Raw genomic sequence first — 26,784 nt, 5'->3', positions numbered from 1 at the left:
TTACAAGTCTCAGGCAGAATTTCAGTTAACTTATTTACTGTCTCACTATTATTGCCCTCGTTTCCTTTTCTTGTCTTGGTTCATTATTGGGCAGCATTCTTGCTCAACCAAGTTTACCAGACCGGCAGTAGACGTGGGATGTATGTCTCCAAGTATCTGCTCCCCTTCTCTGACTGCATTGTAGCATTCATCCAAGTTAGTCACTTTTTTATCGAAGGCCGTTTCCTTAAATTCCTTTCTTACTCCTTGTCTGAATTGCTGGAAAATGGCCCAGTCCAAATGAGGTTTCTCTTCATTCGGAGTTACGGAGGTTACAGAGTTGTAACATGAGAAAGCTGCTTGCCCAAGTAAACAACGTGACGTCAGCGTACGTGTGATTAGCGGCGGAGACAATGGACGCTGTGACGTAGTAGTTTGCTGGACATCGAAAGGGGCGAGAAATGCCGAGAAAAAGGAGGGTAATATAAGGGTCATGCGACCCCGTAGCAAGGCTTTTTTCTCCTGGATCTCTGGTGTGGTTCTCCCCTCGTGGCGAGGAAGGGTGCCAGTGCCCGGTACCAGCAGTCGCGGGTTTCGGCGACAGTATCTCCGCGGAAAAGTCCGGCTGTCCACAGAAGGCCAGTTTCCTGTGAACTTATGATGCCATAAAGAGCCATAAAAGAAGATAAGTAGATTTTGTTTGTGTTTCACTGAATATGAATGAAAGATTTGTGCCATGTTAATGTGTTATAAAGGGGAACAATAATGATATAAGATAAGGTTGTATTGCTAGGACTTTAGAAGGATATTGAATTTATGTTTATTATCTGTCGTTGTGTTGAAGTTCGTCATTATATATTTTTTTGAACAGTATGGTGGAACACTTGAGAGGAATAAAATTTTTGGAAAAAATTTTATTGGAAGGGGAGGCCTATGTTAGATTGTGATAGAGTGTAAGTATAGGAGATGAGAAAAAATATGTTTCAGCTTACCAATTAGCTTGTTTCTAAGTAATACCAACAACTGAAAGTCCGTCCAACCTGCTGTTTCTCTGAGTTTCTCAATAAAAGTAAAAAATGATAACACATCATCAGAGTCTTCTCCTGAAAACTGGGGAACTACCTGTTGGGGATTCACACTTCTGAAAAATTCACTGTCTTCCATCTCTGAACTAGATGAAACTGCCATTTTAATTTTTATCAGCTTACAAAAAAAAAAGAAATTCAGAATCCTAAAACAATTTCTTTCTTTGCCTGATTCTAGTTTACAACCAATTCACTTGATTCACTTAATTTATCTTTAAATTCCCCTTACTATTACAAAATTTAATACTTAATATTACAATCTTTTTTTTTTGTGAATTCAAATCCTGCCGACTCCTGCTCCATAATCAGAATTCAACAATCTCCATACTACTTTCCAACCTTTCATTCAGATAACTACCTTCATATGTTCTACTAATGATTGACCACATCCTCTTGTATATACTGGAGTGTATAAAGTTCCTTTTGCCTGCAGCTTAGCCTAATTCAGACAGACTGGTAGATCAGTTAACATCTGTATGGCAAGTTGGGATTGGTAGACCTGGATACTCCTTCATAATGGATCAGATAGAAAAAAACATCTCTGTTACATAGAGGTCATTACAGGTCTTAGAGGCTATTCTTAGAATCAGCATCAGCTATGAAGCACTCTCCCAACCTCAACAAGTCTGGTTGCATTAATTTACCACAAATCTGGGGGATTATCATTTTAAAACCGAATAGTTGGACTTCTCTAAATTAACTTTATAGGTATCAGACTCATAGAGGATACCTTGGGTTCAGTTACAATTGAAATTGTTTCTACAATTACTTATTTTAGTGCTGTGTGCCTGTCACAGTTATCATTTTGCTCTGATGATACAGGTAGAAAAACAGTGAAACATTAGTGAGTTAATAAATGTAGTTTTTTTTACCTTTGTTGGTATTATTTAACATTCTTATGAACTACATGATTAAGTTTACATTATTATGAATCTCCTATCGACAATTTTCCTCCATATTAATCTGTTACTTATCACAGTGGTGCACCCAGGGAGGGGACCAGGGGGCCCTGGCCCCCCAAAAGAAAAAGGAAATAAACACTAGAAAATTTTACCAAAAATCTTTTCCTAATTAAAATTATTTTTTTTTATTTATGTTATTGCTTCTATTTCTATACTACTTGTCACGTATTGGCGATCACTGTATCACTGTAGATGCTCAGTCATAGGTCGTATGTAATGCGTAGTGTGTATCCGTAAATCGTCTACTCAACTTGCCCCCCCCCCACAGATTAAATCTTGAGTGCTCGGGCCCCCTCCAAGATTAAATTCTGAGTGCACCACTGACTTATCAGCACTCCAACATTGTTGTAGCTTACATTTACATTTCTTACTTTTAATGCACTTCTGACTGAATCAGTACCTGGACCTTGGTCTTCTTCTCAGTCTCTTTTCTGCCATCTTAGCATCAAAAACTTACTTTACTAACCTTTCCTCATTCTTTGTCCATTCTATTTAAGTGACTATACCCCTTAGATTAGCTATGCTCACATATTCTTGAATGCTAACAATGTCATGTTCCTACTTAATATCTTCATGTTTAATATGATTCTGCCACTGATGCCATCTGTTCACTCCTCTAATTTTTCTGAGGACTCTCATGTCTGTGGTCTCTAATCTTTAATCAGGTGCTTTATTTTCTAATTCATCTGTCAGATTCATAACTGATGGATTAGAAATAAAGTGAATTTCTCTCTTATTCCATATAAATTTATTCAACTGCTCTCAACCAATACCAGCTTTGCTTATTCTGCTCTCTATTTCTAAATTTAATTTGCCATCTTCACTGAAAACTGTGCTTAAATAGCTAAAATATTTTACTTGTTCTATAGGTCTTCTGTTGAAAATTTCTATGTTCCTACCTATTTTCATAGTTTTGGTCTTTTTTATTGCTGATTTTCATGCCAAATTTGTTACAGCTGATACTCAATTTAGTTAACACGTTCGCTGCCAACTACGAGTATACTCATAGTTGGTATATGAGCCTCACAAGCTAACTATGAATATACTCGTATGTCAATTACCCATCTCCTACCAAGCACGAATTAACCCTTAGTATAAGTACCTTAATTGGGACCCTTCACTTGTGAATAAAGCAGAGAGCACGTCTGGGGGCTTGGTAGAAGGGAAATAATTTCAGCTAAAATATAGTATATTATATATGTGCCTCAGAAGCCAATTACGAACATACTCATATGTCGATTACCGACCTCCTATGCCAAGCACAAGTTAACCTGTAATTTGTAAATCAAATTAAAACTAATAAAATCAATAAAAATAATAAAATGAAATCAAGAAAATAAAAAACAATTTATTTAAATTACGAATGATACACTTTAAAACAATTTTCCACGCACAATGGTAGTTTTCCCTGGCAAACAGGACAATAATAATAACGTGTTTTGTGTCGTCATTGTTTGTTTCTCGGCATGGCTTTGTCGGGCGATTATTTTTTTCTGTAGGTGGTAAAATTTCCAAATAATGAAGATCCTGAATCCTGTTGATATTCTGTGATGCTGTAAGCTCATCCATTCCAACAAAAACTGAGATAAATTGATCTCTAAATTTTAACGCAGTCATTGCATTTCCAGTAATTATATTATAAAATTTATGTGCATTTTGAATGTATATATCAAAAATGCGTATTGCCAATTTCTTGGGCCATCTAATTGTCTTTCGTAAGGCGAAATAGTAAGAAAGCATTTGATCAGAAAGATCAATGCCTGACATACCCAAATTATAGTCCCTAACGATATTTGGTTTTAATTGAATTTTACCATTCTGATTTTTTGCTTCAACCATTTTAAATTTGTGCATATTTGAAATGGAAAGAACTTCCCTCTTATCCTTCCATTTGCGATGATGAATTCAAATTCATCATCGCTCATATTAGCGTAAGCTTCTAATTCTTTATCAGTAAGTTTTCTTTTACTGGTCATGGCGAAACTCAAGATTTTTAGAGGCTAGACACAATAAACACATTCATCAGCGCATGTAATATATAGGTGGAGGTGATACAAGATTACTCATAGCGACCATGAAGATGCGAGTGATACAAGATTACTTGTAGTTGGCGTATGAAACAAAATTCTGATAAGCCAGCTACAAGATTACTCATAGTGACCTTGAAGACGTGAAACCACTTGGTGTGCAGGTACAAACTATGCCCGAGGAGCGTGGCAGTGAACGTGTTAAAGAACTCCCTTGAGACTTTTGCTGGATTTATTTAAGAGTAAAAAATCATCTGCATATAGCCAAGAGCTAAGTTTGATATCTCAGATTGTAATATCAATTTTAATGCCACTTTTTTTCATATATGTGATGAATAAAGAGTGGAGATAATGTGCATTGTGGTCTCCTGATTTTACATGAAACCATCTTCCTGTGTTTACCTCAATTCTAACTGCTGACTTACAACTTAAATATAGACTATATATTGCTCTCTATAATGTTCCATTTATCCTATATCATTGTAGTGTTTTGAAAAGCTTTTCTCTGGGCACCTTTTCATATGTCTCTTCTAGATCTACAAAACTTATGTACATATCATTGTCATATTCCCAGGATTTTTCAACTATTTGTCATAAGGCGAAAACCTGATCCTGACATCCCCAATTTGGCCTGAATCCTGCTTGTTCTTCACTAAATTTCTCTTCCACAATCTTTCTCATTCCCTTTTCAAGTATGCTTGCATAAATATTACCTGGAACACTTAATAGAGAAATTGCTCTGAATTCTTGCATTCAGCTTTTTAGATTGTGACTGTGACAACTCTACTCTAATCATCTGGAATTTAACCTTCTGATTGGGCCTTCTGAATTATGCAGTGTAGCCCCTGCAAAACTTTTAAACCTCCATATTTAAGCATTTCTGGTTGGACATCGTCTACTGTAGTTGCCTCTCCACACATTTCAAGTTTTTGATTACTCTTTCTAACTCAAGTATTGATATGTACTCCTGTTTGCATTTGTCTTGAAAATTTTCTACTACTGTCCTGTTGTTTCATTTAACAGTCTTTCAAAGTGATTACTCCAGACATTCAGGAGATCCTTATTTTTGGTTTTGATGTCACCTTTATCATCTTTATTCCTTTAAGAGTACTCTTTCTTCCATTTCTATTTTTTTCAATAGTCTCCAAAACATTTTGCCACCTTCCTGATATTTATTTTCTATATTCTTACCAAAGTCTTCCCATGACTTTTATGTACCTACTTTTACACATTAGTTAGCTCTCTTACATTTTTCTCTGTATTCTTTTAAGGTATCTGCTGACTTATTTAGTAGGAACTTTTGGTATTCTTTCTTCTTTTCCAGAACTGCTTCTTTAACTTCTTGTGCCACAAATACATATGATAGTACAACATAATGGGATTTTAGAAGATTAAGAATTAAAATTATGAAAACTAAACATTTTGAAAATTAATAATAAAATAAAATATATTATTTATATAAAATATAAAATAATATAATATAATAATATAAAATAAAATAATAAGAACAAATAAAGGAACAAGAACTAGTAAAATAAGTAAAAGACCAGAAATATGACAGTGTTCTGGCTGTTTCGTGAGAATAGTGAGAGATGTTAAATACCACAATACTGAGTTTATAATCATATGATAATTCCCATGAAACAGCCAGCACACTGTTATATTGCTGTTATATATATTTTTTCTTCTTTAATTGTTAATTTTCAAGCTTTTTAAGTTTTCATAATTTTAATTCATCATCTTCCACAATCTGTAGTTCGTTTCATTTATCGTCCTTTTGTTTACCGGTTTTGTTCATGTTTCATTTCTGGCTGTCTAATATGCATATTAAAGTTCACATGATTAAGCTTCATTCTTAACACCTTTTCTTATTGTAAGTTCAGTTCATAAAGTTTGGCTGTGAATGAATACCTTGTCATCCCCACCAGTTTTCTAAAAATAAACAATGAGGTATGTCTTTTAATTACTTCTTTAATATAAATAAATTTTTTAAAAATTATATTAGATCTTAATGTAGGCCTTTGGTTGAAGAGTAGGATAAGTACTATCACCAAATAAACCTTGCTATATTTTAATATTCCACTAAATGATTTTATCTTTCTTACAGTATCAAATTCATGTTCCTTAAATCTTAGTTATAAATAAAAATTAATTTTTTTAATTTTTTATTGACTATCCTAATTTTTTGTTATATAGATTTCCACTCCAATGTATATCCCAACCCAGCAGCATGAATTATTGAATCGCTACAGTGGTAGTGGACTTGTTGTGACATATCGCTTTACTCGTAGTCCAAATATTTACTCTCCTAAAATGATTACTGTAGAACTATGTCTTACAAATATGACTAAAGAAGAAATTAAAAATATTAATGTTGCTGACAAGGTATGTGCTGACATTCATCATATTTTCACTTTTACTGTTTATTAATATCATTATTATTTACTCAATATAATATATAGTTCTCTCTCTCTCTAATGGTTATTCTGAACACTAGGGGTTGTTCAGTTCTCTGCATGGGTAAAGGGTTAACAGAGAAAGATACCTTTTAATTTAAAAAAAGAGGTTCCAGCAAACTGCAAGAGGATCAACAAAGAGAAATATCTGTTGTCTGAGTGTGGAATTAAAATTTAAATGGATGGGATTACTTAAGGATCAAAGCTTAAAGCTACACAGCTAGGAAGAGACCTCTATATAGCCAGTAAGGAACTTGGTGAACTGACAGGGTTCCTCACCTAGAATCCGGTCTTTACCTTCCTACTACATCATGTTGGTGCCCTAGATTTGAATACTGAAAAAAGGAGATATGCTACACATTTGGAACTTAGCCAGCCATATTATATTTTGTATTGGCTTAAACTATACATACAATATAATGATACAGCATAATTGAATGTCTTGGTATTAGGACATCACCTATATAAACAGGTTCTTCATTGTTTTTGTCCAGAGAATAGGTGCAAACAGTGAAAAATCAGATATCAGAACAACTGGAACTAAATTGAAGATAGGTACCAGCAAAAGAAGTATCAATGGAAAAGAGGTGCCAATAACCGTAGACTTTCAGTTTCAAAAAAATGTGTTGTAAACAGCAGAGGAGGAAAATAAAATTTCAAATATACATCCTAGAAATGTTCTGGGAAAATTTGGAGAAAAAGGCAAAGCAAAAATTGCTAAAATTTTGCCAACCTAGCTGTCCGAGTGATTAGCATATCTGCTCTCCAGCCAAAAGGCTGCGGGTTTGAATCCTACCGTGGACATGAATGTTTGTGATTGTCTGTGGAAATACTAGTGGTGGTAGTGGTCGGCAGTAGATGCCTTTGGTGTAGTTGCGGTCAGTTGGTGGAGACAGAGTTGTAAAGCAGGTGCCATCCCTCAATGAGTCTTTGGACTCCCTGGAGGTGTCAAATAATAATACAAATAAAATAATGGTTATGTGCCTATTGGATTTCCCTTCAGGACATGGACAGTTTACTGCTAACATTGTGGTCCAGCATAAAGATGGCATGAATTTCCATGGACGGCAAACACATACAAAATATAAAAGTTGTTGATTATGTTATTCTTCACAGTAATAATCTTCAGACAAGTCAGGATGTATGAACAGACAGTGATCATCATCAAATTCCTGCCATGTACCCTCAAGGGGTGTACAGGATATGATAGTACTACATGAAAAATTTACATCATTACTAACTTCCTATCTACAATTTTCCTCCAAATCAGTCTGTTACTTGTCAAGACTCCAACATTATCAGATCTTATATTTCTATCGTCTAAGGCACTTTGTACCGCATCAATCCACCTATATCTTAGTCTTCCTCTGGGTCGTTTTCCTGCCTACCTGGCAGAGAACACTTGTTTTGCTAATCTTTCCTCTCACATTCTGTTTAAGTGACCATACCACCTGAGATTAGCTCTGCTAACGCATTCTTGGATGCTGACAATGTCAAGTTCTTTCCTAATATCCTCGTTTTTAATATGGTATTGCCTTTGATGCCATTTCTTCACACCCCTAATCTTTCTCAGGACTCTCATATCTGTGGTGTCTAGTCTTTGGTCAAGTGTTTTACTTCTGACCCAGCTCTCAGATCCATAAGTTAAAACTGGTTTGAACACTGTCTTGTATACAGCTAATTTAGTGTTCCGACTAATTTCTCTCTTATTCCATATGAATTTATTCAATTGACTTCCCACCATACCAGCTTTGCTGATTCTGTTGTCTATTTCTATATTTAATTTACCATCTTCAGTAAAAATTGTGCCTAAGTAGATGAAATGTTTTACTTGTTCCACAGGTTCTTCATTCACAACACAGTTGACATTTTCAATGATTCTGCATATTTTCATTGTCTTTGTCTTTTTATTGCTGACCTTCATACCATATCTATTACAACAGCTATTCAATTTAGTCAGAGAATCTTGCAGACTTGTAGCGGATTTATTTAGAAGTATAACATAATCCACATAAAGCTGACATTAACATCTCCAATTTTGATATCATGTTTAATATCACTTTCCTTCATAATGTGATCCATATAGATAACGAATAACAGAGTGGATAATGTACATCCTTGTCTCACACCAGATTTAACATTAAACCATCTTCCTGTACTTCCATCAATTTTAACTGCTGACTTACAACTCAAATAAAGACTAAGCATTGCATGATATAATGCCCCATTGACACCATATAACTGCAGCGTATTGAATAGCTTCTCTCTTGGCACCTTGTCATATGCCTTTTCCAAATCGACAAAACTTGAATACAAATCTTTGTTATATTCCCATGCTTTCTCGACTATTTGTCACAAAGTGAAGATCTGATCCTGACAGCCTCTATTTGGCCTGAATCCAGCTTGTTCTTCACCAAGCTTTTCTTCCACAATTCTTCTCAACCGTTTCTCAAGTATACTTGCATAGATCTTGCCAGGAACACTCAGTAGGGAAATACCTCTGTAATTCTCACATTCAGTTTTATTTCCCTTTTTATATATGGGTACTATGAGAGCTCTACTCCAATCATCAGGAATTTGTCCCTCTGTCCAGGCTTTCTGAACTATGCAGTGCAGCCACTGTAAGACTCTTATACCACCATACTTCAACATTTCTGGCCGAATATCATCTACTCCTGCTGCCTTTCCACATTTCAAGGCTTTGATGGCTTTTTCTACTTCAAGTATGGATATGTATTCCTGACTGCATGCCTTGTCAGTTTTTTTTTTTTTTACCACTGTGCTGTCATCACTGCTTGTTTCATTTAGCAGTTTTTCAAAGTAATTACTCCACCTTCAATGATATCTTTTTCTCCTGTTTTCATGTCACCTTTATCATCTCTTACTCCTTTTACAGCACTCTTTCCTCCATTCCTAAGCTTCTTCAACAACCTGAAGAATATTTTGCCACTTTCTTGATATTTATTTTCTATAGTCTTGCCAAAGTTCTCCCATGACTTTTGTTTAGCTAGTTTTACACAGTGTTTAGCATTCTTGCATTTGTCTCTATATTCTCTAAGTGCACAAGCTGACTTATTTGACAGGAACTTTTGATATGCTTCCTTCTTTTCCTTCACTGCCTCTTGAACTTCCTGTGTCCACCAGGGAGTTTTGATTTTTTTATCCTTGCAGACAACCTCACCACATGCCTCTCTGGCAGAATCAATCAATGTTTTCTTCAGAGTTTGCCACTGAATCTCCAGGGTTTAATTCCTGTTCTCAAACTCTTTCATTTTTTCTTCAATAATCTTTGTGTGAACTGGACAATGAGACTTATTTGTGCCTATGGTCCCATAGAAGGTTCTACTAAGGTAGAAGTGGAGGAATTTTTTGAGGCTTTGGAAAAAGCAACTGACACAATGAAAAATGAAAAGTTGGTCCTTGTTGGGGATCTAAATAGCAGAGTAGGAAATGATTGTGAGACATACAAAAATATTTTGGTAAAAATTGGAGAAAAGAGCAAAGCTAATAATAATGGCAAATATCTGTTGGATTTTTGCTCAGGACATGGACTTGTTATTACTAACACCATGTTCCAACATAAAAATGTGCACAAATTCACATGGAGAGAAGAGGCAAGGAATAAGAAAAGTCTCATTGACTATGTTATTGTTGATAGTGATGTTTTCTCCCTGGTGCAGGACACCAGAGTGTACAGAGGATTTGAAATTGGAAGTGATCGCTATTTAGTCTTGAGCAGGATAAAATTGAATTTCATATTGAAAAGAATAACATGTAAGAAAGTTTTAAAGCGAATAAAAGTTGAGCAGCTCTCAGATGTGAACTGTAGACTAAAATACACAAAGATTATTGAAGAAAAAATGAAAGAGTTTGAGAACAGGTATCAAACCTTGGAGATTCAGTGGCAAACTCTGAAGAAAACGTTGATTGATTCTGCCAAGAGAGGCATGTGGTGAGGTTGTCTGTAAGGATAAAAAAATCAGAACTCTCTGGTGGACACAGGAAATTAAAGAGGCAGTGAAGGAAAAGAAGAAAGCATACCAAAAGTTCCTGTCAAATAAGTCAGCTTGTGCTCTTAGAGAATATAGAGACAAATGCAAGAATGCTAAACACTGTGTAAAACTAGCTAAACAAAAGTCATGGGAGGACTTTGGCAAGAATATAGAAAATAAATATCAAGAAGGTGGCAAAATATTCTGGAGGTTGTTGAAGAAGCTTAAGAATGGAGGAAAGAGTGCTGTAAAAGGAATTAGAGATGATAAAGGTGACATGAAAACGGGAGAAAAAGATATCCTTGAAGTATGGAGTAATTACTTTGAAAAACTGCTAAATGAAACAAGCAGTGATGACAGCACAGTGGTAAAAAAAAAAGACACTGACAAGGCATGCAGTCAGGAATACATATCCATACTTGAAGTAGAAAAAGCCATCAAAGGCTTGAAATGTGGAAAGGCAGCAGAAGTAGATGATATTCGACCAGAAATGCTGAAGTATGGTGGTATAAAAGTCTTACAGTGGCTGCACTGCATAGTTCAGAAAGCCTGGACAGAGGGACAAATTCCTGATGATTGGAGTAGAGCTCTCATAGTACCCATATATAAAAAGGGAAATAAAACTGCATGTGAGAATTACAGAGGTATTTCCCTACTGAGTGTTCCTGGCAAGATCTATGCAAGTATACTTGAGAAACGGTTGAGAAGAATTGTGGAAGAAAAGCTTGGTGAAGAACAAGCTGGATTCAGGCCAAATAGAGGCTGTCAGGATCAGATCTTCACTTTACGACAAATAGTCGAGAAAGCATGGGAATATAATAAAGATCTGTATTTAAGTTTTGTCGATCTGGAAAAGGCATATGACAAGGTGCGAAGAGAGAAGCTTATCAATACGCTGCAGTTATATTGTGTCAATGGGGCATTATATCAAGCAATAATTAGTCTTTATTTGAGTTGTAAGTCAGCAGTTAGAATTGAAGGAAGTACAGGAAGATGGTTTAATGTTAAATCTGGTGTGAGACAAGGATGTACATTATCCCCTGTGTTATTCATTATTTATATGGATCACATTATGAAGGAAAGTGGTATTAAACATGATATCAAAATTGTAGATGCTAATGTCAGCTCTTTGCTTTATGCGGATGATGTTGATGTTATACTTCTAAATAAATCTGCTACAAGTCTGCAAGATTCTCTGACTAAATTGAATAGCTGTTGTAATAGATATGTTATGAAGGTCAGCAATAAAAAGACAAAGACAATGAAAATAGGCAGAATCATTGAAAATGTCAACTGTGTTGTGAATGGAGAACCTGTGGAACAAGTAAAACATTTCAGCTATTTAGGCACGATTTTTACTGAAGATGGTAAATTAAATATAGAAATAGACAACAGAATCAGCAAAGCTGGTATGGTGGGAAGTCAATTGAATAAATTCATATGGAATAAGAGCGAAATTAGTCGGAACACTAAATTAGCTGTATACAAGACAGTGTTCAAACCAGTTTTAACTTATGGATCTGAGAGCTGGGTCAGAAGTAAAACACTTGACCAAAGACTAGAGACCACAGATATGAGAGTCCTGAGAAAGATTATAGGTGTGAACAGATAGCATCAATGGCAATATCATATTAAAAACGCGGATGTTAGGAAAATACTTAACATTGTCAGCATCAAGGAATGCGTTAGCAGAGCTAATCTCAGATGGTATGGTCACTTAAACAGAATGAGCGAATAAAGATTAGCAAAACAAGTGTTCTCTGCCAGGTTGGCATCAAAACGACCCAGAGGAAGACCAAGATATAGGTGGATTGGTACGCTACAAAGTGGTTTAGATGATAGAAATATAAGATCTGATAATGTTGGAGTCTTGACAAGTAACAGACTGATTTGGAAGAAAATTGTCGATAGGAAATTAATAATAATGTAATTTTTTCATGTAGTACTATCATATCCTGTACACCCCTTGAGGGTACATGGCAGGAATTTGATGATGATGATAATCTTTGTGTATTTTAGTCTTCAGTTCACATCTGATAGCTGCTCAACTTTTATTTGCTTTAAAACTTTCTTACATGTTATTCTTTTCAATATGAAATTCAATTTTATCTTGCTCAAGACTAAATAGTGATCACTTCCAATTTCAAATCCTCTGTACACTCTGGTGTCCTGCACCAGGGAGAAAACATCACTATCAACAATAACATAGTCAATGAGACTTTTCTTATTCCTTGCCTCTTCTCTCCATGTGAATTTGTGCATATTTTTTATGTTGGAACATGGTGTTAGTAATAACTAGTCCATCTCCTGAGCAGAAATCCAACAGATATTTGCCATTATTATTAGCTTTGCTCTTTTCTCCAAATTTTCCCAAAATATTTTTGTATGTCTCACAATCATTTCCTACTCTGTTATTTAGATCCCCAACAAGGACCAACTTTTCCTTTTTCATTGTGTCAGTTGCTTTTTCTACAGCCTCAAAAAATTCCTCCACTTCTATCTTAGTAGAACCTTCTGTGGGACCATAGGCACAAATAAGTCTCATTGTCCAGTTCCCCATTCTCATATTTGCCCACATTACTCTACTTGATACTGACTGCCATTCAAGAAGATTAGCCTCGTATTTTGTGTTGAATACTATGGCTACTCCTTCTTTTCCTTGATTGTCATTGCCTGAATATAACATTTTGTATTTATTGCTCAGAAAGATCTCACCAGTTTTGTGTTTTTTGTTTCAGTCACCCCTCTTATGTCGATCTGGTACTTATCTAATTTCTCAGCTAGCTCCATTTCTTTGCCATTCAGGCTTCTTACGTTGATAGTACCGATCTTTAACTCTGGTGATGTTGGGGTTTGTTTTTAGATTTGTTCCAGTAACTGACTTTTCGCTGTTTGTCCTGGTTCCCTGGCGAAAACAACGGGGCCTTGTTTAACCTGGCGACGCCCCAGACAGCATGAAATTTTGTCATGTTGTACCATCATTTTTTATTTTGGTTTAACCAATAAGAATACAATTTGGTCGGCTAAATCCCAAATTGCTATCCCATCCTCATTCGTTCAGTATCCAAGTAGATACCCAACAGGTGCACCACGAGAAGGTTAGGATTGGACATTAGGCCAGAAGCCCTGGTCAATCCTCCGCATTACTTTAAAGGCTATGCCGAGGTCTCCTCTCGGTTATACAGCTTTGACCCTTAAGCACCCACAGTGATTTGAAAGAGAGATACATTTAGTTTTGGTTTTGAAAATGTACATAGAAATTTAAAAAGAGACTCAAAACTGAATAGCTTTCAGATATGAACTGCAGGCTGATATATACAAATATATTTGACAAAAAAATTGAAAAAACGTTTGAAAATAAGAATTCAACCGTAGAGATCCACGAGCATAATCTGACGAAAGTACTATTGATTAATTCAGTCTGGGAGGCATATTGGCTACAGAAAAATCGTACACACATGCACGTACAGGTAAATACATCTATCAAGTCACATCAACTCCCTCCCCTTCCCAACAATTTGAAACTATAAAAACCTTAGTCCACTGGGTAAAATTAATTTGCTCAAATAACATTGCACTCAACACAGAACTCATCCACATAAAAAATGTTTTAACAGCATTGCTAGGTAATAGATGTTCTTCATCATCCCGGTGAAATATTGGAGCTGGGCCACTGCCCAGCTTATTGGAGCTGAAGTGCCAAATTCCATGTTTGGTCTCCAGAGCAGAGATTCTGGCTTCTGTTACCTCTCCCCCCCTTTCTCTTCGCTTCTCTGTGCATTGTTTTATATATATTTCCTTCGTGTGCGCCATTTTTATGTTGTTGCTCTTCCTAAAATTAATTTACTTCCTTTATGAATTTTCCTCTTTACAATATCTACAAGACTTAAAATTTCCCTGACTCCAATATCTGTATCACTTCTTACGTGTTCATTCTATACGGAAAGCAAATTCTTTATCTCTAGTTGATTCCTAATTTTACTCACATGCTTACCCTGACTGTTAAAGGTCATTCCTTGCTAAAAAAAATGAATCCTCTAATTTCTTTCTGGTGCCGTCTCCTCTTCAGATATTGACAAATTTATTTTTTAAAGCTGCGCCAACCAATATCTTAGAATAGAGGAGACTCTTATTCAGGGAGACTTTTTCCAGACCTTTGGTGCACATAGGTGAATAAATGTAGTGCTTAACTCATAAATTAAATGCTCTACTGTGGCTATGTATATTCTGGTTTGCAGTCATAACCTATAACAACATGATATACCTTTCTTTCAATCTCCCCCCACTATGGTTCAGATTAATGAGTGGTAGTTTTGGTTCACATCACAGGCAAAACTCAGGTATAGAAGAAAGAACATATTTATTGGAATCTAAAGACATAATATACACTTAGACCAATCTCACTTTCAATTATTTCAATGACATGCTAAATCAAACTGATTAATACTATAATGCATGAACAATAACTCCTTCTTTTAAGTTAGAGACTGAACACACATAATATGCACATTATACACTTCTAATCAATATTCTACCTACTATTTTTGTCTTGCATATTAAACTAGTCACAATCATCTATAATCATTCCAAACAATTTGCCTTATGGACATTAGCCACTGCTAAATAATCACTTAAAGTTCTTAAATACTGTCCATACTCGATTATTACACTACAATGATCTTTCCCTTTTACCGACTGGGTAATTATAGAACAAAATCTGTACTTTACCATTTCTTGGGGCAGGATCTCCACATCCGTCTGAACTGTCCCTCTTTGTTTGAATTACCTTTCGATGCTTCCATAAACCTGCGTCCATGTGGTGGGTCACTATGGTCATCAGATTAAACTATGCTCTACACCTGGCGTTTTTCCCTCATCTATTCTCGATTTGTTTCGGGCCATCCTCGTTTCTAGCTGCCAGTTCATAATATACGTCCGCGATAGTATTCCATAGGAACTTTCAGCGAAGGCAGCATGTGCCGACATCTCACGCTTTAGTACCGGCAGAAATTCAGACATCGAAGGGAAAGGCACACCCTCCAATATCGAACTATCGCCAAGAAACACCATCAGGAACCACCAGTCCACGAGAGAAGTCAAATCATCATCCAGCAAAACAGGTGAAAAATGCCCTGAGAAAGGGGTGCAAACCCTTTTTATTCTCCCTTCCTTCCCCCTCTTTTTTTTTTTTTTTTTTAGCACCCTGTTACTAGCCGCGATAGTGCCCTCTTACTTTCCTTTCTGCGATCTTTGCCCGTCAACTTCGGCACATTGTGAGATCATAGCAGCGTCCTCCGGGAAACAAATGTGCATCGCTTTCCGAGATTGCCAATGCCTCAGGCCTGTCTGTGACTTTTGGATTATTGTTTACATCTAATTTACCCATTCATTGTATACATGATGCATTTCATATAATACTAATTTATACACGAAATTCTTTACATGGTATTAAAAGGAGGTAATTCTATTTCTATTTACAGTTAGTACTTTATTTCTTCTGCTCGAGTACAAGTTTTTTCTCTCAGCTGATTTTTATGACTTGTTAAATCCTGAATGAATCATTTCTTTAATAAAGTGCTTCATTCAGGATGTAACAATTGTGAGCAATACTCTTCAAGACAAACATACTTAGAGACTCATAACCTCCATTTTGGTGCAGCCCACCATTTTAACTGATGTACCCTCTCAGTCAAAATGGTGGGCTGCATGCCACCAGTTAGTGCACAGGCCTGAACCTGTCAGTAAGAAGTCAGGAGGCTACATGGTTGCATAATCCAAGTCCGAGTAATGGTACATGGGTGGGGGGGGCACTGTCAAAGCCACGTCATGGTACGGAGACTGATTTCTCTCTGTATGGAGTTATGTCTGAGAGTCTGTCTCTCTCATTGCACATTCCACTATATTTTCAGCTAATCATGATTAAACTTATGAGGGCTCCTATGAACAATGACAGCAACACTGCAACAAAAATGAATCTCCCTAATAAACCAATCCCATCAAAAAAGTCACGTCACAAACAGAAACACACAAACTAAGCCATAAATCAAAAACTTTTTTTTTTTATCAAAAACTCATTTTCACTTCCACTTTATTAGCATCCATGGCATTAACTCAAACATAAATGTCATTCACCACCACTTGCAGTCTAATAGAAGGACCATCAATAAGCCTAAATGCTCACCTTTGAACAGCATCAAGGATTTTAAGGGAAGTTTTAGGTCCACCATCTCAAACATGTGAGCAGTAATTCTAGGCACAGACAGATAGTCTATTCTTGACAGAAACCCAGATTGCATGTATAGTTGTAGATGTTTCACAAGGGTGGCACCTGTGCTTTGGTGAAATCTAACATAGTCTGTCTGAGAATGACTAATTTCGAACCCCCCCCCCCACCCTGCTTTTGACATTCTCTCAAAGTTTCCTTGTCCCATTTAGTAACATTCATTTGTTGCATTTACCAGTCTCCAAACTCTGATAACCATTCTGACTTCTTCACCTTCCTTTCCATGAAACTTGACTGTCTACAATCCAGCTATCCAAATAGCGAGGTCATCTTTCTGGGTGATCTCAACTTCCACAATTGCATCTGGCTCCCCTATTCCAAAACCACTGACCAAGCTGGATGAGAAGCAGACATCTTGCCATAAGTAATAGCCCAGCACAAATTGCACATCTACCTACTCAAATTCTCAATAACCCACTTCACTCTCCAAATATTCTGAATCTCTTTTTTACCAGTTCTCTTTCCAATATGGATCACCTCTCTTTTCAACAACTCTGATCACAATTTTGTACAAGTGTCCTCTCTCATAGAATGCTCTATCCCCACCCACTTCCAACCTCACATTTCCTGGCACTATAAAGGAGCCAACTGGGATGACTTCTGGAATTCCTACTCCTCCTTTCCTCGGTCTGACTATTGTTTCTACTCATCTGACCCTAACACCTGCTGAGAATGAGTTACAGAAATTATTGTCTGGCATGAAGACCTTCATCCCCAATTTAAGGCATAATCCTCATCCACTTTCCAAGCCCAACTGAAAAAAAAAAAAAAATAGCTTACCACAAGTGGCTCACTTCAAGAACTCCAGCTTCATACTCTGTCTACACTGTAGCACAACATATGCAAATCAGTTGTTAGCAGATCCAAATTTCATTTCATAAAGGCCATCAGCAAAAAAACTTGCTTCCTGTCCAAATGGAAGCCATGCTTTCTGATCCTTTGCTAAGGTCATTGGACACAACTTATGCTGTGCTGTATTTCCATCTCTCTCTCTCATCCTGATGGCACCACTGTTACTTCACCAAAAGATAAAGCTGACCTGGAATTGCTCTTTTCCTCAGACCCTTGCACTGATGACCAAGGAAAATCACCTCTGACCATACTGGAATCCAAGCACTGTATGCCACCTTTAGTTTTTCAGGAAACTACTAAAAAGCTTGGATACTAAAAAGTCTTCATGGCCTGATAGAATCTCTCCTATTGTTTTTGAACATTGTGCTCCAGAATTAACACCTATTCTGCATCATCTCTACGATACATATCTGGTACTTATTCTAACACATGATAACGAATTACAGAAATTAGTCTCACTGGCATGAAGCCCTCCATCCCCCATTCAAGGCATAACCTCATCTGCTTTCCAAATCCTGGTTCAACGGAAAATGTACCAAAGCAGTCAAAGAAAAAAAAATTAACAAGCTCATATCCATCCTATACCAAAAAATGGTGATAGAAGTCGATCTTCAAACTACCAACCAATTTCAATCATCCTAGTACTCTCCAAAATAATGGAAAAAGTCATTGGAGAATATCATCAATAGCCAACTCCTCCACTACTTAGAGGTCCACGAATTAATTGGCAACCACCAGTACAGATTCTGCCATTCAAGATCCACAACTGACCTTGTAGCTTACATCACCCACATGGACGTGTCATGGAAAGGTTCGGAGAAACTTGTGCTGTTGCTCTTGACATTTCTAAAGCCTTTGATCTCATGGCATCATGGCCTGCTCAGCAAATTGCCACCCTCTGTAATTGGGTAGCCAACTTTCTCTCTGGTCATTCTCTGCAAGTCACAGTAGGTGGCTCCCTCTCTTTGAGCTTCACCATCAATTCCAGAGCACCTAAGACTCTGTCCTATCATCTATTCTCTTTTTCTTGTTCATAAATGACTTACTCATTATTACCATTATTACCAGTAATCCTATCCTTAGCTTTACTGACAATAGTACTCTCTGCTCACCCTACTCATTTGAGAAACCATGCATTACTCTGACATCCCAGGCTATAAGATCATCTACAACCAGTGGTTTAACCACTGATTTTCATTCGATCTTTTAAAGGGGTGAAGACAACCTTGTCATGTTTAATGCTACAAAAACACAGTCTTGTCTTTTCTCTCACAAAAGAGATCTCAGTTCAACTACCCTTATCCTCAGTGACACACAAATCACCAGAGAAGATCACATCTCTCTCTCTCTCTCTCTGCTTGGACTAACATTTACCTCCGGTCTTTCCTAGCATAAACACATCATATTAATAGCCTCCTCCTCATCATCCAAGAAATTAGGCATTCTCTTTCATTCAAAAGGCTATTTTACACCCAATCAACTCCTAACTATATACAAATCTCAAATCTGCCTATGCCTAGAATTACTGCTCACATGTTTGGGATGGTGGAGCTAAAACTTCCCTTAAAATCTTGATGCTGTTCAAAGGTGAGCATTTAGGCTCATTGATGGTCCCTCTCTTAGAGACTCTTTAACCTCTATCTTCCATTGTCATTGCTCCAGTGAATTGGCAGCTATCATTCCTTCACTTTCAGTTGCACCTGTTAATACGAGAGCAGCAGCTGCCCAGCATCCCTTTACTGTGCAGCTGCAAATGCACCAAACCTGCTTCTCCTTTTTCTCTTTTATTTCGTCCACCTCTGTTCTCTGGAATGTCTTCATCATTGAGTATTCCCAAACAATTACAACTTGCAGCTCTTCAAAAAAAAAAAACATCAATTAACTTCTATCTCAGTCTTCATCTGCACCCCACCCATGTCACGGATGTGCTTGTCTCCCTTGTGTATGGGATCAATATAAAAAAAGAAAGAAAAGAAAGAAAGAAAAAGCGCACTCTCACACCCCTCCCTCCCTCCCTTCCAAACATAGATTACAGGAAATCCATCACCATACCTTATGTTCACTGCATATCAAAAAAGATGTTCAAGATCTTAAAAATGCACAGTGTTGTGACCACTTATAAACTGCACAGAAAGCTAAACCCTTATCTGCTTCCCCAAAGACCATCTACCACCTCTGGATATACCTGGAGTGTACTGGGCACCCTGCAACTGCAACCATTCATACTATGGCCAAACAAGTAGGACAGCTAACAGCCATATATGAGAGCACCAGGATTACATCTGTTTCCAACACTATGTCTCTCTCTGGATTAGCAGACCATGCCCTGGATACCTCGCACAGGAGCCATTGGAAAAAAAGCCACCTTACCTTATTTCACCAAAGCAAATTTAAATTGGAGAAGCTTTTCCTCATATCTGCTTCAGCTCTTACCAACTATCCCAATTATAAACAAATATGGTTGTTAGGTTACTAAGTAATTTTATAAACTTAGTTATTTTACTCCTAATCCCAAGTAAGCTTTTCCCACCTTTACTATGAGTTGCACCACCTTTAGACTTGAACTTGAACTACGTTCAGGTTCAAGTAAGCAAACTTAACTGTTTGCTTACTTGGGATTAGGAGTAAAATAACTAAGTTTATAAAATTACTTAGTAACCCTAATATACATTACCCAAGGTAAAAAAAAAACTAAATATGGTTGTGTTAAATTGCCTCCAATATAGGAAACCCTCATCATCAGACAGTCAACCTGACAGCTAAGAACACACAGCCAAAGCCAATAAGTGGCATAATTATAGGGCTTTAAATCATCCTGTATCTCTCCAGTTCCATCTTTGTTACTGAAGTGTGCCTGCATGCACATGTTTAATACCAATGTATTAATCCCTGAAGATGCTGATTTAACTTTGGCAAAATATAGTAAATAATAATTAAATATTATATGTATAAGCCTAAACACTAAGATAGGTTGACTTATTTATTTTACACTGGTTTCCAGGAGCAAAGAGAAAAATCACAATGCAATATCTGTATGATGAATTTTTATGCATTTCATTGAAAAGCAGTATGATATGAGATGTGAAAGAAACACCTACAAAAACTGTAAATAAAAAATTTATTTGTGGTGTCCTGAAACTCAGATGGTAATTTGCTCTTGCAAAGCTATCCTAAGTCCCTCAAGGAGACCAGGCTGGCCAGTACATATGCACAATAGTCTCTTCTTGAAGATATTGGTCCACAGGTTTTACTCATTGAGGACAAGCATTATCATGTTGTGGAATAAATACCCCTTCCCCCTATTATACCTGCATACAGATGATAGGGGGTGTAGGACTGGATCTTGTCTCTGTAAGTGGCAACATTCATGGTTCTGCTGGAAGCACACGCAGGTCAGTACACTCAACTGTGATGCCTCCCAAACTATCACACTACTTCCACCATAAGGGCTCTTTTCACAGATGTTAGAAGGATGATAATGTCCCTGGTTCTCTCCAGATCATAACACATCTAGTATCACTTTCTAGAGCAAATCGGGACTTGTCTGTAAACAGTACTGACCCCCCCCCCCATTGGTCTTGGATCCAGTTGACATGTAGCCTGGCCCATTTCAAACATTCTCTCCTTTAACTTGGGGACAGGTACAGGTGAACATGGAGACCACCTTTGTGAAGTTTTCTGCATACAGAGGAAGCAGATACCAATGTTCCTGTAGCTAGTGTAACATCAGATCATAGCTGATTCGGGATAGCACTCCTGTTTCAGCAAACAGATAATCAGAGATATTGGTCACTCACTGTAGTTGTAGCCCATGACCTTTCTTGAGGTTTATGACTGTTGGAAATAGTTCCACAGTCTGTGAACCATGGAATGACTCACATGCAACCATCTGGTCACCTCCACCTGACTTTAACCAGCCTCTAGTCTTATGATGGCTTGCCACTTGAATTCATCAGTTAAATGATGTCTTGCATCCTCTTATCCTTACTCTGAAGGAGGAGTGGGCCAGTTTGCCTCAAGAACTCCCGAAATATCATGAAAATTATGGAAACAACTATCGTGTTAGAGTAAAACTTTAGTTTAATATAAACCAAAATAAACACTCGATGTTTCGACCTTCACATTAAGGTCATCATCTGGAATATACACATATATATACAAAGAAATGAGCTGTACTGCAATCTACATGGCCAAAGTTACTGATCAAACATTAAAACTATTGACCTCACCTCTGGTGAAAAAAAAAAACCATTTCTACATCAAAGCTAGAGTCCTGTTACTATTAGGTTACAAAATTAAATTAAGCTGGAGAGTAACACAGAAAAATAATAAATAAATAAAAAACAAAAAAAATTACTTATATAAGTATGTGTATAAATTGCAACAAACTGGTATGGGTAGCCAATAAAAGCTGAAAAATTGCTTAGAGTCCTCACGTTAGGGTTTGCTGGAAAACTAAATGGGCCATCCAAATTCTTGGGATTTTTATGCCACCATTATTGTTAAGATTAGGGTGGTTAATCAACATCTCACAGGCTTCTTTAAATTTCCATTCATAGTGTTTATTTTGGTTTATATTAAACCAAAATTAGAGTTTATATTAGAGTAAAAGTTTTACTCTAACACAGTAGTTGTTTCCATAATTTTCATGATGTATTCTGGTCACCGTGTAAGCATGAAAGAAAAGAACTCCTGAATCACTTTGTTCTAAGCATGGTACGACATTGTGAGAGTTACATTGCAGTTCAAGGTGGACATATTCCTTACTAAAATGTCTCTCCACATAGTTTTCTGTAAGCACTGTACATTAATTTCTTAACTACACCCTTAGGAAGTTTTAACTTTTGCCAAAAATGCATTGCAATTTGTATGAAATTTGCAGTGTATTTTTATAACCCATTTTTTGTGTAATATAATTTATTAGTATCTGGCAATAGATTTATGTCCACATTTGGCTATAGTCATGAAAATTTTTCATATACAGGTAAAAATGTAGTTTGTGCTTAGCTTTAGGACACCAGTGTATATATCTATTCAGACTTAAAAATTCATATTATACATACTGGAATCTTAAACCACATGTACAAATATACATGCATAGTGAAACACCACGTGACTTAGAAATTCATTATGCGATATATTTGATTTTTGTATTGATTAAATGGTATGTAATGTAAGTATCCATTGAAAATGAAATAACATTTGGGTACTATTTAATTAACACGGAAATCAAGCATAAATTATTTATATTTCATCCATATGGCCAGTTGATAAAAGCATTATTTTGGTATTGATCCTCAATTTTAGTTCTGGTTCATTCATTTTGTTTCTGAATACTGGATGCAAATCTTTTGATTTATTGGAACAAGCCTTATTAAATAACTATATGGTAATTAAGCTTATGATTTAGATAACATGTTATAAAAATCAACTTATATAATATGTACAATATCTGAACATGTTACATAGATTAAATATGACATTCTATATTGCACTGATATTTTGATCTTTGTTTTACAACTTGTAAACTAATGTCGTGGTTCTTCAGATCTGTTTTTTTCATCTACTGTTTTCCTTTGTTATGTCGCAACTTTCATTTTGCTACATGTTCAGTCTGTTAAAGAATACACCATGCTCCTCTTTTTAATTTGAAAAACCTATTGCATAAACCAGTAGAATAATATCTAGGTTATCTACCTTTACCTATTTACATACTCCTCTCTCTCTCTCTCTCTCTCTCTCTCTCTCTCACACACACACACAAAACGTTTCCTCTCAATATTCAAGAACTCATAATAACAAGATTTCATTTTTTTGGAATAGTGGAAAACTTTTAACCTCATCTCTTCTTCAGTTGGAAAAGACCTAGGTTTGAATCCCATCAGTGACTTGAGTGATCTCTATCATAGTGCAGGGACAACTCAGGTTTTTCTAGCCAGAGGTACACACACACAGACAACTAATAAACAAAAATACAGTTGGTAGGTGGAGTATGGTTTGGCCTTTCACAGTGAGTGGGACTCCATGTAGGTACCACTTTATGAGAGTGAAACTCTCTCCCTCCCTCCCTCCCTCTCTCTCTCTCTCTCTCTCTAGCCTTCCTCACAGTGGAAGGGAACCATGGCCATGTGCTTATTAGCTGTCTAGTTGTAAATTGTAACTCTAATTTTGACTTATTTTTTCTTTTCTTTCATTTTCTTCTTCTATCCCTTTCACCTTATGGTATAAAGAATGGATATGTGTGCAGATCTAAGCTTCCCATAATGCATTAAATGTAACTTGAATAATGTATTCAACTGTTGACCAATTAGTATCTCAAGAGTGATGGTGAATATTTTGGAAAAATTGGTTATTTATTTAGCGTTTGGCTAAGAAGAATATATGCATATGCTACCACACACAAAAAAACCACATACAAGATAACAAAATGCATAAAAGAATGCAATAGTGTGAAGTGACACTGTAGTTATATATATAAAAATCTACAAATAAGCAGAAAATTAAAATTGAATGCCTAAGTTTGACAATCAGTCAACAGCATCAGTAGAAACTGTTATAAAGTCAGTTACTGGTCCCATGAAAGCTCTGTGAGGACAGTCAAATGTGATATGTTGTATAGTTTGGTTATCCTCAGTTAACCACAGTCACAAGATGAGTTTGGTCTTATTCCCCAAGTAAATAAGGAAGCTCCGCACCTACCATGGTTGGTGCGAACCCTATTTAGGGAGGTCCATATTTTTCGAGGTAGGTCTAACCCTGATGGAGGGCTGTTTGGGTTAAAGACAATCTGCCAGATTACCTGGGCTTTGGCAGTCCATTCTGTCTGCCATGCTATTGTTGCATCATAGCCCTCAGTGACAAGTTGTTGTGCCATTATAATAGGCGCATGTCTTGACTTAAGCCTCTGTGATGTAAAGCTGTCAATATCAGAGTGTATGGGAAGTAGTGGGCTCCGGCAAATTTTGTTATATTCGCGAATGAGGTTGTCTTGGTATCGTAGTTGTGGCAGTTGTATGTGACTCAGAACTGGTAGCCAATATGATTGAATAGTCTTTATTGTTCCAGAAATGATATGCATTGTCTGATTTAACACAGTATCAATTAATTTAATGTGTGCACTGTTCAGCCAGACAGCTGAGCAGTATTCAGCAGTTGAGTAGACGAGGCCCAGAGCAGATGTCCTTAATGTGAGCACAAGTCCTCCAGGTTGTTCCGGCAACTTTATGCAGTATGTTATTTCTAGTTCTGAGTTTGGCAGCAATATTGGAGAGATGTCTATTATATGGTTATGCCCAGATACTTTAGATTAATATTGTGGAGGTACTCTTAAGATGTCTCGTGCCATGCTATTGTTCAAATGGAAATAGCATGTTTCAGTCTTGGCAGTGCTTGGAATAAGACGCACTTCTCAAATAAGTGGTTTAGCTTCTCTAGGTCACTAGTTAGTACGTGCTCTGTAGTACAGAAGTTCTGGTGTTGGAATGTGATGCATAAATCATCAGCATATGCAAATTTTCTAGACGTTGTCCTTGGAAGGTCAAAAATATACAAATTGAAAAGAAGAGGGGATCAGAACTGACTCTTGTGGGATTCCATTATTAAGTGTTCTTGGCTTGCTCATATCATCAGCATTTAGAACTACCTGTATGGTTCTATTAGATAGAATAGTGTCAGTTAGATGGGTCATTTTTTTACATTTTCAGTATTTTAAGGAGCTGGTAGATCATGCCGTTTCTCCATACGGTGTCATATGCAGCTATCAAGTCTATAAAGACTTGCACCAGTTTGAAGGCATTTTTCGAAACCAGATTCTATATGAGTCATCAGGGCCAAAACTTGATCTTCACAGTTGCGCCAGGACCTGAAACCGGCCTGTTCCTGACTCCCTGTAGGTCTCTTAATAATAATAATGATTTTTTATCTTAAATTATCTAGAAAAAATTATGTACATGCAAATATATAATAAATTAATTTAATAGCAAAGGTTATAACACCCTTCCTAACACTTTGCCAGCCTAGTTGTTCAAGTGGTTAATGTATCTACTTTTCAATAAAGAAACTGCAGATTTGAATCTTGCCATGTTTATTGGGTCTTTGTGAAGTCTTCAGGTAGAATATAAATTTCATGGTACAGTGCAAGTGCTTGAAAAAAAGTTCTGTTTTTGGTCTCTAGAGCACAATTTCTAGATTATATAAAAAAATATTTGAAATTATATACAAGTTTAAACAATAAATTTTATAAAATCTTTAGCCAACCCATGGTACTAATGCACTATAAGTTCTTAATCTTTTGTCGGGGTGGAAATCATAAAAAAAAAATAAATAAAACCTCTGCACCATTAGTGAATTTCTTTTATGTCACTGCATCAAGGAAGTTGTTACCAGTGCAGCTATATTGCACATTAGCCATAGGTCATAATGGCATGTAACCTCCCCTATTGCTTTTGCTATGGCTTCCAAATATTATATATATATATATATATATTTTTTTTTTATAAAGAATTGAATGACTAGAACTGAGATTTAAGTCAAAAGGTTTTAATATAAAAACATGACTAGTTTCGGCTTGTAACTGCCTTCATCAGGTGACATTATAAAAGAAAGGAAAAAGAAAAAAAAACACTAAAACACTGAAGCTTAAATAAACTATGAACATCATAGAGAGTCTCTATACATAATTGACATTAAATCGTGGTTGTATTTAAAGCTGTTCTTTCGTTAGTTGTATTGTTGGGAAAGTGCGTGCTAGTAGCATCTCGTGAACGCCAGTACATGATTACAGCTGAATGACAATCTGGGAGGTTGTAGCTCAAATTATTATTTAGATGAACAGGATTGAAGATGATTTCTCTAGATTCCACGATTTTTCTCTCTAGTTCATCATTGCAAATGAAGATGTTAGTAGATTTTTCCCAGCAGACTTTGTGATAAGTTTAGTTTAATCCTTTATCCAAGTGTGAGCAAACAAAGTTTGCACCTGAAAGTATATTATGAAAGAAGCTAAGGTGTTGTACCACCTTACCCCCGTCCTGAAGATACTTTCAGGTGCAAACTTTGTTTGCTCACACTTGGATAAAGGATTAAACTAAACTTATTATAGTCTAACCAAGACTATAATAAGTTATAGTCTTGGTTAGTCTAGTCAAGA

General features: G+C 36.4%; 1 protein-coding gene across 1 annotated transcript in view; it reads left to right on the top strand.

Moving 5' to 3' along the window:
- Positions 1-26,784, top strand: part of rb (adaptor related protein complex 3 subunit ruby) — a 482,738-nt gene that overhangs the window by 391,645 nt on the left and 64,309 nt on the right. The window contains exon 21 of the mRNA XM_090402121.1: positions 6,250-6,438. Within this exon, the coding sequence (XP_090258247.1) occupies positions 6,250-6,438 (189 nt within the window). The remainder of the gene's footprint in view (positions 1-6,249; positions 6,439-26,784) is intronic.

This window comes from Typopeltis vanoorti, chromosome 12, assembly GCF_054136105.1.
Source record: "Typopeltis vanoorti isolate ZY-2024b chromosome 12, IOZ_Tvanoo_1.0, whole genome shotgun sequence".
Taxonomy (NCBI): Eukaryota; Metazoa; Arthropoda; class Arachnida; order Uropygi; family Thelyphonidae; genus Typopeltis; species Typopeltis vanoorti.
The sequence above is the reverse complement of the archived record's forward strand: the minus strand, read 5'-3'. Positions and strand labels throughout refer to the sequence as shown.